Source organism: Haliotis rufescens, unplaced genomic scaffold (assembly GCF_023055435.1).
Source record: "Haliotis rufescens isolate VD_foot unplaced genomic scaffold, xgHalRufe1.0.p SCAF_12, whole genome shotgun sequence".
In the NCBI taxonomy this organism is placed as follows: Eukaryota; Metazoa; Mollusca; class Gastropoda; order Lepetellida; family Haliotidae; genus Haliotis; species Haliotis rufescens.
In genome coordinates, this window is record NW_025963802.1 from 26,126,079 (window position 1) to 26,139,779 (window position 13,701).

Sequence of the window (13,701 nt, forward strand, 5' to 3'; positions counted from 1 at the left end):
ACGTGTGTAGCTGCCCAACCATTTTGCACTGCACTAATCACTGCCTGCAGCTGTTCATCTTCAACTGTAGCGGATTTTATCTCAGACATCTTCCTATCTGAAATAGGTAAGCCTGTTGTCACCATATGAACATATGCGCTAACTTCCTCATCAAAAGAGTTCAAGTCTGTCAGCTTTTCTTCTATAAAGTGTCTGGACAGCATATCAGCCACAGGAATGTCTTTTCCTGGAATGTACTTGACAACATCATACCTTTGCAGTCTGATTCTCATCCTCTGGAGACGTAGTGGTACAGCGTGGAGTGGCTTCATGAAAATGCTCTCCAATGGTTTGTGATCTGACATGACAACAAATCTTCTACCCATCAAATAATGATGAAATTTCTCACAGCCAAATACTATGGCCATCATCTCCTTTTCTATCTGTGCATAATTGCGCTGACATCACGTCATAGACTAGGATGCAAATGCTACAGGGTGTCCTTCCTGTAACAAAACAGCCCCAACACCATTCTGGGATGCATCCACTTGCAGAACGACTTCTTTCTGGGAATCAAAATATCGCAGAACAGGACCTGGTGATCTTGTGATGAGATCCTTGATCTCTTGGAACGTTTGTTCATGGTTTGGAGTCCAATTCCACTGACTGTCTTGCTTAATCAGATCACGCAGGATGTGAGTTCTCTCAGAAAGACAAGGGGAATACTGTGCAAGATAAGTGAACATTCCCAGATAACCTTCAAGCTCCTTCTTGCTTGTTGGAGTTGTCATTGTGCGTACTGCTTCAACTTTATCCGGGTCTGGTTTCATGCCATCAGAGGTAAGTATTTCACCAAAGAATTTCACTTCCTGCGAACACAGTTGAGTCTTGTCTGCATTTAACTTGATACCACTTTCTTTTGCAGTCTCAAGAGTGTCCATGAGGTTCTTGTTATGTTCCTCAATGGTTCTGCCACTGATGAGAATATCATCTACTATTGGGTGAGTATAGTTCAGTTTTTCGAAGATTTTGTCCATGCGCTTTTGGAACACTTCACTGGCACTTTTAATTCCAAATGGAAGACGTAAGAACCTATATCTACCACATGGAGTGTTGAACGTGCTCAACATGGAGGAGTCGTGGTCAAGTTGTACTTGCCAGTATGACGATTTTGCATCTAGGACTGTGAAGTACTTGTGGTCAGCAATCTTTGAGGTCACATCTTGTATCGTGGGCATTCTGTAGTGCTCACGTTGTATCGCCTTATTTAGGTCAGCTGGGTCAAGGCACAACCTAATTTCACCACTGGCTTTAGGGACGACTACCATAGAATTTACCCACTCAGTGGGCTCTTCCACTTTCATGATCACTCCCAAGTCCTCCATTCGCTGAAGTTCCACTTGAACTTTCTCATGTAGGGCAATCGGAACTTTTCGTGGAGCATGTACTAATGGTTTCACTTCTGGGTCAAGCTGAATACTGTACTTGTCTTCAAGACATCCTAAGCCTTGGAAGATATCTGGAAACATCCTGAGTATTTTCTCAGAACTACTTGCATCAGTAATCAGGCGTTCAATGTTCAACAGGACTTTTATCAGGTTTAAGTCCTCACAGGCTCGAAGTCCTAACACTGAGGGTGCCTTTTCTTGCACTATATAGAACTTTAGGCGTACAGACACATTTCTGTAACTACAATCCAGGTAAGTCATACCTGCAATTTTCAACCACTTCTGTCCATAGCCGTAAAGCCTTGTGTCCGGTTTCTCAAGAGGACCTGCAAACTTGCAGACTTTAGAAAGTCTCTCTCTGACATAGCATTAACTTGTGCTCCTGTATCTATCTTCATAGCAACTATGAACTTCTTGTTCACTAGAATATCTGCATATTGTTCTGCATATTGTTCTGAATAGTCTTCACCACTTTCACCCTTTCTATCCTCTATTGTCCCAATAAAGAGTTCATTAGTCTCTAAACTGTGGACTTTTGGGTTGCTTTGACCTTGTTTCCATCTTCCGGACCCTCTTGAGTTCTGTGTTTTAGGTGGATTCCTTGCTACTGTTCTGGACCTACAAACTGATGCATAATGTCCAAATTTGTGACACTTCAAACACTCAGCACTTCTCGCAGGACACATGTCATTCTTTGAATGTGATTTTCCACATCTTTCACACATATCACTACTTGTTTTCACACTAGCCTGTGCACTTGCTGATCGCTTCTGACTACTGTCCCCTAACTTTCTCTGATGAGTATAACCACCACTTCTCTTCTGAATGCTACAAACTGCCTCTGACTGAATTTCTTTCATCTGTTTTTTACTCACTTCAAAACTTCTCGCTATTTCAAGGGCCTTATTTACTGTCAAATCTGCTTCTTGTAACAGTCTTTCTTGTACTTGTTTGTTACTCGTTCCACAAACTATTCTATCACGAACCATGTCATCAGCAATCGCACCAAAGGCACAATCTTTCGCGGGGGTTTTGATTTCTGTCACATATGAATCCACTGTCTCATTTTGGCCCTGAACACGTGTATTAAAGCGAAAGCGCATGATTGTCACATTCGTTTTAGGAATACAATAGTTTTCAAATTTTGTGTACAGAAGTTGCAATTTATCCTTTTCTTCATTTGTCAATGTCCAAGTATTAAATACATCTCGGCCCTCCTGACCAATGTACAACAGAAAATAGCTACACTTTTCCTTTTCATCTTTCGCCGCGAGTGGTCCACTGAACAGCAATTCTATCGTCTGTTTCCACTTTTTCCAACTTTCTGCCACATTAGCGGCATCGAAATTCATGGGCGGAATGTCAATTCGACCTGCCATGACTTCTGACACCATGTAATACCTTCGTATTAATGACACAACTCGAGCTCAATACGAGCCAACTTTACTTCAGCCATGTGACGGTCAGTACAAAAACTTGGTCCGGCAATCTCAAATCAACAATACATACAAAACTCGAATCTGTAAACGAAACAGGATCCATTACAATCACTACATGTTCATGGTACCTTGATGTGACACACAGAAGTATTGTATCTGTCATCACTATATTCTCATGTCACCTTATATGACACACAGAAGTATTGTATCTGTCATCACTGCATGTTCATGGCACCTTGATGTGACACTCAGAAGTATTGAATCTAACATCACTACATGTTCATGGCACCCACATTGATGTGACACACAGAAGTATTGTATCTGTCATCCCTATATTCTCATGGCACCTTATATGACACACAGAAGTATTGTATCTGTCATCCCTATATTCTCATGGCACCTTATATGACACACAGAAGTATTGTATCTGTCATCACTACATGTTCATGGCACCTTGATGTGACACACAGAAGTATTGTATCTGTCTTCTCTATTCTAATGGCACCTTGATGTGACACACAGAAGTATTGTATCTGTCATCTATATTCTAATGGCACCTTGATGTGACATACAGAAGTATTGTATCTGTCATCACTATATTCTCAAGGCACCTTATATGACACACAGAAGTATTGTATCTGTCATCACTACATGTTCATGGCACCCACCTTGATGTGACACACAGAAGTATTGTATCTGTCATCACTATATTCTCATGTCACCTTATATGACACACAGAAGTATTGTATCTGTCATCACTACATCTTCATGGCACCTTGATGTGACACACAGAAGTATTGTATCTGTCATCACTATATTCTCATGTCACCTTATATGACACACAGAAGTATTGTATCTGTCATCACTACATTCTCATGGCACCTTGATGTGACACTCAGAAGTATTGTATCTGTCATCACTATATTCTCATGTCACCTTATATGACACACAGAAGTATTGTATCTGTCATCACTACATGTTCATGGCACCTTGATGTGACACTCAGAAGTATTGTATCTGTCATCACTATATTCTCATGGCACCTTATATGACACACAGAAGTATTGTATCTGTCATCACTACATGTTCGTGGCACCTTAATGTGACACACAGAAGTATTGTATCTGTCATCACTATATTCTCATGTCACCTTATATGACACACAGAAGTATTGTATCTGTCATCACTACATGTTCATGGTACCTTGATGTGACACTCAGAAGTATTGTATCTGTCATCACTACATGTTCATGGCACCTTATATGACACTCAGAAGTATTGTATCTGTCATCACTACATGTTCATGGCACCTTATATGACACACAGAAACATTTGATCTTTATGTGTTCAACATGTATTTAGTCCTAGATTTTGTGAAGTGATGTCATGAGAAACCGACTGCTGTACAATGTGTAGGTATATGTTGTCCTGAAGTGTTGTTCACTTCAATCTGACAATAGGTTGTATTTCCAACTGAGAAGGATAATATGTTTATAAACGAATGTCTACTGATTGGACAATGGAATGAACTTGTCTTGTCTGAGTACCTGTATTCAAATAGTGTGAAACTACAAAAGGTGCCTATTTGATAGCAAGTGTAGTGGGTCTGAACACACTCAAACTTGTTGAAATGTAAATAATGACTTTGTACTGATGTCTATACTACTGATGGTTTGAGGCAATTGATAGCAACAAACTAGTGTATATCTACAGTAAGAACTTAGTTTACTGCCATGAATATAACATATCTCACAGCGATCTGTATGTGAAATATTTAGTGTATATCTAAAACTATCAATCACTACCAGGTGTAGACAGTGCTACAGAGGACCCAGTGAACTGTTGTAATGAGTCTTCGTGTTTACTGAACAAGCATTCTGACAGCATTTCTAACTAGCTTGTCCCTAGAAATATCCACACGCTAACTTGGTTGCATATGTGAGAGTATAGCCAGGTTGCAAAAACATCCAGCAAATATCGCCTTAATAGTTCTCACAAAGGCATTCCACTCACATCCTCCAATCACTTCAGCTTTGCAGTGTGAAGTCAACTAGAGTTGATCTGTAAGAGCAGTATCAGGACAACCAACTGCTGAAGACCTCATATACATCCACTTTCATCTACACTCAAATTTCCTTCCAATTTACTTCAATACAACCATAACGAGCATTTCACTCACTTGAAACTGAATAATGTTTAACTGGTGTACATGTTTCCTCTAGATTACCCCATATACAACAAGAGTAGCTCTCCCCTTTCGCTGCATGCATACTACAAGATGTTGCCAGACATAAATGTAGAATAAATACTTAAGTAGATCATTAAAGACTAATGTCTAACATCTGTTCATTAACTTTCTAAAATGTACCACAGACAAAAACTAAGGGAACCAGTGATGTAAATGTAGCTGTTGTTGAGGTGTACATTTAACATACCGTCATGCGCATCTGTTTGTTTGTTTTGTTAGTTTGTTGTTTAACGCCGCACTCAGCAATATTCCAGCTATATGATGGTGGTCTGTAAAATAATCAAGTCTGGACCAGACAATCCAGTGATTGACATCATGAGCATCGATCCACGCAATTGGGGTCGATGACATGTATCAACCAAGTCTTACAGCGAGCTTGACCACCCGATCCCGTTTGTCACCTTTTACGACAAGCATAGTCGCTTGATGTGGATCTGAACGCAACATCTAATCACAATGAAATGTCACATCAACAATGAACAGCATGTGGTGAACATGCACACAGAAGCAAAAGTGTGAGCACCTTTAGGGAAACTGACACTCACTAATGCAATTAAACCCAGTACACATTTAAAAATTCAAAAACATCTCAACGAACAGAAAAAATAACGAATTGTGGATACGATAGATAGAGGGTGGAACAACAATAACCTAAGTGTCCCGATTGTTTGGCAAATCAGGAAGTGTTATTTCTCCACTGTGGTACACAATATTATACCTGCATTGAGATTGTAATGAGACCAGAGCGTGGCAGGTCTTAGAAAAATTACACCTAGACAAGATCATCTCATAAAATTTATTGTATTAAGCAACAGATCAAAATCTGCTCCGGCTATCAATAGAGAATTCTGTACAATAACAGGAAGATGAATTCAACATCAATCTTTAAACAACAGCTCTATGAAGGGTGTGGCCCTAACAGCTTACCATAGGCCGCAATGATTGTGCACAAATAGCATTACACCATGTTTGCAGACGAATCAAGGTTTTGCCTACAATTCTCAGAATGCAGAAAAAGTTGCTAGTGACTTCGTTGGGAACGGTATGCGGTATCACACATCACAGGCAAACTGATTTGGTTGTTGTGAATGGGCATTTGAATGACCAGCAACATGTTGAAGACAGTTTAAGTCCTGTCATTGTTCCTTTCGGTAGAATTATCGGCAGAACTTTTGAACTGCATGATCACAATGTCAGACCACAATGTGCGAAGGTCAAAACCGATTATCCCTGATAGCAAAGGAATGTTGAATGTTGAAAACTGGATTCAAACCACTTGAACAAATACAGCTGTCATCATTGGTAGGAAGAAGTATGTGAAATTTCAGCACCATTGGTCCAGTGGTTTCTAAAGAGATGTTTAAGACAAATTATGATTTTCCAGTATGACTGCTGGCAACCATATTTGATTTCCAAAATCACCATGCCTCAAACAAATATGAAGCTACATATGGAGAACATCTCACCCACCAAATTTCAGGCCTCAGGTGTCCCTTTGAGTTTTGGAGAAGAAGGTTTTTATTTATTTTTTTGTAATCAAAGAAGGCTACCTAGCAGCCATTATGAAATTCCAATACTGATGCCTTCAACAAACTTGAACTTCCTTATTGTAACAAACCATATGAAACAAAAAGTCGAAAAAGTACAATGTCCTTTCAGGCCTGTCAAAAATTTGACAGACTGGTGGTATATAAATGTGATCTGTATCCTCACAAACTATGGCAGACAAACCAAGAATAATAACCAGAGCAAATCTATGATTCAAACCCATGATTATAGGATTCTTGCTACATAAGGGATTCAACTCAGCACAGCGAATTGTGGTGCTTAAGATGACTATACCAGTGGTGCCCACTATTGGACATGTTTGGTGAGATGTTGACCACTACATACACAGATCATGCAAATACAAGCCAAGCTGTATGCCCCACTATGTGCAAAGTTTCACATTCATTACATGCATACCTTTACATGACCAAAACAATATGACAGACAAAGCTGCGCGTTTGTAAACTGTATGTAATGGCATTCAATATATTGTGAACATTTTGTTCACATTCCTCATTGCAAATGGCTTCAAGTTATGACTAGGCTTGTATTAATTTACTAGGAACATAAACATGATTAATTTTTGACTTTTATATATATACAAACCACATCTAAGCAAGGGTGTCCAGCCAGAATGGTGATCCCTCATGTTGACGTCTGCTCCATTGTGTATCATCCAGTCTATCAGCTTCACATTGCCACCATCTGCTGCCCAGTGCAGGGCAGTAGACCCTCCACGGTCAAAGTCATCATATTGAGCATTGTATTTGCGCAGCAGTTTCACCACCTCCAGTTGACCAGTAAAACATGACAGCATCAAACTGAACAAAAACACAAAGAGAAAATTGGTTAACAATATAGACACATAACTATTTTTCTACTGCACCTGAAGGAAATTGCTGATTTTGACTTTTGATTTTAACTTCAGTTAAATTCTGATCTTGTAAAAATCATACCTTAACAGTCTACCCATTTATTAAATACAGCTGACAATCTTTCAGTACAGATACTCTAGTTCTGTAATTAAGGGCATTACAGGGTCCAGTGAGGGGCATTAATGATCAAGACTGGGATATTATTGGGACAAGGGAACAATTGGGTCATACGAGGGGCATTGTTGTGTCAATTTCAGGGCATTGTAGATCAAGCTAGGGCATGACAGGGTCAAATGAGGGGTGTTACAGTTTCAAGTGTGGGGCATAATTGGGTCATCCTAACAACAAACAAGAATCTTGTCAACAGCTTTAGACACCTTGCCATCAGCTTAGACCCCTTGTCAACAGCTTCAGACACCTTGCCATCAGCTTAGACCCCTTGTCAACAGCTTCAGACACCTTGCCATCAGCTTAGACCCCTTGCCATCAGCTTAGACACCTTGTCATCAGCTTCAGACACCTTGCCATCAACTTACACACCTTGTCAACAGCTTCAGACACCTTGCCATCAGCTTAGACCCCTTGTCAACAGCTTCAGACATCTTGCCATCAGCTTCAGACACCTTGTCAACAGCTTAGACACCTTGCCATCAGCTTAGACCCCTTGTCAACAGCTTCAGACGCCTTGCCATCAGCTAATACCCCTTGTCAACAGCTTCAGACACCTTGCCATCAGCTTCAGACACCTTGCCAACAGCTTCAGACACCTTGCCAACAGCTTCAGACACCTTGCCATCAGCTTAGACCCCTTGTCAACAGCTTCAGACACCTTGCCATCAGCTTCAGACACCTTGTCAACAGCTTAGACCCCTTGTCAACAGCTTCAGACACCTTGCCATCAGCTTAGACCCCTTGTCAACAGCTTCAGACACCTTGCCATCAGCTTCAGACACCTTGCCAACAGCTTCAGACACCTTACCATCAGCTTAGACCCCTTGTCAACAGCTTCAGACACCTTGCCATCAGCTTCAGACACCTTGTCAACAGCTTAGACACCTTGCCATCAGCTTAGACACCTTGTCAACAGCTTCAGACACCTTGCCATCAGCTTAGACCCCTTGTCAACAGCTTCAGACACCTTGTCAACAGCTTCAGACACCTTGTCAACAGCTTAGACACCTTGTCAACAGCTTCAAACACCTTGCCATCAGCTTAGACACCTTGTCATTTGGACTATTACATATTCCATCGTTGCTTTGACTGTAGGAAAAGTACAAGATGTCACGACTACATGACTGAAGAGACTAGTCAACTATGACACAAACAATGTCAAGACATGCTGCTCATCCTTGTCTTGAAACAGATCACCAGCGCCAAATCCAGAAAACCATGACCATATGTTAAAGTCTATCTTAATTTTGGGGGGTTAGTTTTATGATTTTATTATCAAATAGAATAAAATCAACTGGTAATAGATTGTTTTGTTTATGGCCCTTGGTGCAACTCTCTGAGATGCTACACTGAAAAGTCTGATACGTATAAGAAAATGTTGGACAGTGTTCCATAAACACAATCAATTTCTAGCATATTTTTGTGATTTTGATAAAATAGGAATTAAAAAATCCATTAAAAAAATGTGTAAACTATTTGATGCATAAAAGTTTGAATGCAACCATGGACCATGAAACTGGTTGCAAACAAAATAGCATATGACAGATCAACAGCACTTTGCAGGAAATGGTTGGGAAGAGAGTGCTGTATATGCCTGCTGTTGTCAATTTGGAGATATTTCTTGACATGGAGATAAAGTTCACTTTAAAGGCTAGCTGAGTTTTGTAAACTCTTAACATACCTTATCACTGATCACTTCCTCTTGAGAAATAAAAGAAATCGACAATTCTTTCACTGATCTTGAAATGAATAATGGCTATTTTTTAAGTTGTGAAGTTATCATTTCTTCAATATCAAGAAAAAGATCACAGTGAAACACTGACTGACATACTTTATGTATATATTTACTACACGAAACAAAAAATAACACAGATTGGTAACACTTTTGTCCCCATGCTATATGTACTACCGGTATTCAGTTAAGTAAATGCAGGTTATTCTTAGGTCTTCACTGCTTCTTCAATACTTTGTCCAAGAAATACCAATTCATTGATATTTCAGGGATTAAATAAAGGGATATTTGATGTGGTTAACTGTTTCTCAAAACTGGTTTGTTCCATGGGCTAGTCCTTTCCTGTTGCTTCGGTGTGTTCCCTGTCATCCTGGATAGGTCTACGTATATACGTGCAGGGAACAATAGCTAGGGAGTATGTTGTTTAGTGTCAGGGACTGTTACGATCCCCTGTGCACATTTAGGCTGGTCAACGCATTGGAGTTTACTAACGACTCCACTGTAAAACAGATAAACTCACCATCCTATATATGCTTTCATGATAATTCAAGGCCTGGTTTTAGTAGGAAATGTTGTAAGAATTTTGTTTTATGTAGTTGACTCAAAGTGAAGAAGGAACTGTATAGATTCATAAAACGCATGTCATGGGTTTCTTGGTTCAAACCCTAGCAAATCCATGAAAGTCGAATACTTCGGATCACAGAAAGGTGGTCATCAAGTCCAATTTAGCCCAGATGATCCACGGTGCCCCACCCCCCACCCCTCTACAGGGCTTACAGTGAGATTGACCAGAGGCTGTCAAGACATAATGACCAGTACTGAGCAGGACTAAATACTCCTCTTGAGTTCCTGACTGCTGCCAGACATTTAGTCAAGATGGACAAGTTCTCTTAATGACTGAGACTGTTATTGTATGTCTGAAAATGTCACCTAAATAAAATATATCAAACAACAACCTTAACCATTTTAGTGTTATAATATTAATATAGGCATGTGTCCACCAGACAGAGCAGGATCATAGCAATTTATTTCAAGACTGAAGGTACAGAATGAAAACAAAAACACTGGTGCAGAACTTTGTCTACTTAACACGCCAGCATTTGAGACTCCACAAAGGCATTCATCTCATTTCACCAATAGCCTTTAAAGAACATGGCAGGATCTTGTGGATGTGTATCCAAAGTCTCATCCACTGGTTCAGGTATATAAAATACAAAACAAAAAGAGTAGATAGATTGTAGATTTTAATAACACATACAGAAAACTAACAAATGGCATTTAAAACACAAACTGATATAGAGTCTAGGAATATAGTGTTCCCTATCCTGAGTTAAGCAGAAGATTTGGATTTAGATTCCTCATTAATTTGATTGTTTCGAAGTTCAATTAAGATAAGCCCGAGAAGATGACCAGCAGCATCCAGGAACTAAAGTGAGTTTTTCCCTCCACAGCAGAGGTGATTCTTGAGTCGCATGATGCGGTCCAGTTGTCGAAAGACTGGATCTTGGGCAAGATGTGGCACTATGATCCAACTCAAGTTCCTTGACCCTGCCTGCATCCTCAACCTTCTTGATTTACTCCAGGAACTCTTAATGCTCGGACATGTTTCAGCTATTCTACTTTTCAGCCGCCAATGAAAGTCCTCAAGATGATTGTTGGTTCGAGGACTGTCAGAACAATGGTGGTTCCAGATCCAAGCAGGTAGGCAGATGTGGTAGTCGACTGAAGAGGTTGTCACTTAATTGTTGAAGAGGGGGATCTGCTGGTGTTCTGGATTAACATTCTTGATCTGTAGCCACAAGCTTGGACATTAAAACATTGTTTGGGGGTCCTAATCACTTTCAATGTAAATGCAATGTAATTACTGGTGACACAGTCACTGTCCACATCTCATCCCCTATACAGAATTGATAATTTAACAGATTTATTGTTATGTACCATATGTACTGTTTAATACTAATAATGATAAATGTTTTTAGTAATTGTACATGTGAATCATACGTGAATAGTGGCATAAAAGTACCTCCTCATTCAATCTGTGAACATTATTTGTGTTGAGAAGTAATAATCTACTATGTACATCTAGATAAGTAAATAATATTACTGTTGTTGATTATGTTCCATGAATAAAATACATATTGTTAGTGTATGATTTGAGCAATTTATTCCAGTCATGTATATGTGTGGTTGGTATCACTGACGTTTGGTGGGGAAAAGGTATTTTCAGCACTATTGTTTTCCTTGCTTTAACTGAGAAGGGGAAGAATATTCTACCATGTACACCAAGAACAGTCCAACTGTCTAAAACAATTACAGTCAGTGACATGTTCCATGAATACATAGTGTTATTGTATTAACAGAGCAGTTTGGGTTCCAGTCACATGTTATATTATCATTGTATCATATTACAATCAATTATTTTTCAGCAATATTGTGTGTTCCTTGCTTTAGTCTGAGAAAGGGAAACCTCAGACTTGGGAGAGTTAGGACAGGTGTAGAACAACACATTCATAACGTAGCGGACCAAAAAAGCAAACATCTGGCGATTTTTAGCAGACATAAGATTTCACAAAATCCACTTAACTATTTCTCTTTTATTTTGATTGTTTACGTAATCAAAAAATTATTTTAAAAAGACTTATAAATAGTGTCTGTCATCACCTATTTCCTGGTAACAGTGGCTGTCCACTCAGTAACATGAGGAAGTAGCTCTGTTTTGGAAGCTAAAACAATGTATGAATAACATGTGCATCAAAGCCTTCAATGTCAGGCATAATTAGAAAGCTTATATTTCTTCACCAATATGATAGTAACCTCCCCTGGAGTATTTTTCATAGCTGTAACATGCAATCTTATTGTATAGAAACTAGTTTGTAATGATGCTTTCTTGCCAAAATCTGCTACAATATTCGTGATTGGTCAAATTTAAGCACATGACCTAAGGCAGCCAATTAAATAACAACCATGGTACTATCCTTGTGTATGATAATTTACCGATTTTGACGAAATGTTTTGGTTAAATTGTGTTATTCTGAACATTTTAAGCAGGAAATCGTGATTCATATAAATATGGAACTCTGTGGAAGTATCTTGCTAGGTTACGAGATATGGCAAAGATTTCTCATGCATATATGTTGGCATAAAGCATCGACTCCAAGCCTAGAAATCGAGACAATGAAAGCTGAGATGTCACTTGACACTTTACATGTGATCAGACGATGAGAAAAATATAATAACTTTAATACCGGTAGATGTAAGTTTGACAGCTTTGTGATTTTATTTATAACCTTATATAATATATTTAAAGAGTTAGTTGAAACATCTTTTTTTGCTCTTTGACATGTTAGATGTACACCCGTTGTCGAAGTGTGTGTCCGAAAATTTTATTTTCAATACCATTGTGGGAAATAGTAAATAATTTTAAATCTTTTGATAAAATATGATAAATTGAAATGAAATACCTACCTTCAGACATTGTGAAATGTGATAGATTTAAAAAATGAATGCTATGACTGGTATATTCATAAAATTAAACACTACTTTGATGTGACTACCGGCCTGTGGTGTCTGGGGACTCAAGGCTTCTTGGCCAGTGACAGTAACCGGCCTGCGGTGTTGAAAGAGTTAATGATTAATAGTTTCTCAATAAGGCTGTTGTGGCAGACGGACTGAAAATCTCTTGAACAAACGTGAGTGTTATCAACAGGAATAAGCGGTTTTTGAGGAGAAGATGTAAGACAGGAGATGCACAAACAGGCCATAACATTAACTCACTTTATTTTCAGGCTAGCTATCAATAAAGAAAACATCTCCAAACTGATTCAAAACAATTGAACCTATTATTCTTTCACTGCAGTTGCTAATGCTACACCATTTCTTTTCCTCCATTTTATCTGAGAGGTGACTTCTTTGATTTTTTGCATGGTCATGTGCACTTTTTGACCAATGCCATTATGTCAAATTTATGTCATAGTCTCCATAACACTATTGAAGAGTTACTTGCAAAATGTATTTCATATGACACACCCAATGTGGAGCCCTGAAACATATTAATCATCAAACAGGAGAGAGGGAAGAAGAAATTATGTTGAATGAGGTTTCCAAAGAACTTGATGAAATCCAGCCAGTCAGTTACTTTGGAACCTCAATTACAGAAGGTCATTACATGAGGATGGTTTTGGGTCGGCATGGAAACACTGGAGCAGCTAATGTTCTGTCACTGAAACCATCAGTTGACATTATCAAACTGTTGAGAGTGAGG

At 39.0% G+C, this 13,701-nt stretch overlaps 1 protein-coding gene across 3 annotated transcripts in view; it reads right to left on the reverse strand.

Annotated features, from left to right (window-relative positions):
• The window catches only part of LOC124115886 (fibronectin type 3 and ankyrin repeat domains protein 1-like), a 135,997-nt gene that overhangs the window by 14,543 nt on the left and 107,753 nt on the right, over positions 1-13,701 (reverse strand). For 2 of the 3 annotated variants that reach the window (XM_046477049.2, XM_046477057.2), the window contains exon 7: positions 7,269-7,483. In XM_046477049.2, the coding sequence (XP_046333005.1) occupies positions 7,269-7,483 (215 nt within the window). Of the gene's footprint in view, positions 1-5,800; positions 6,463-7,268; positions 7,484-13,701 lie in introns of those variants that run through there. The other variant, XM_046477064.2, reaches the window with a different exon arrangement.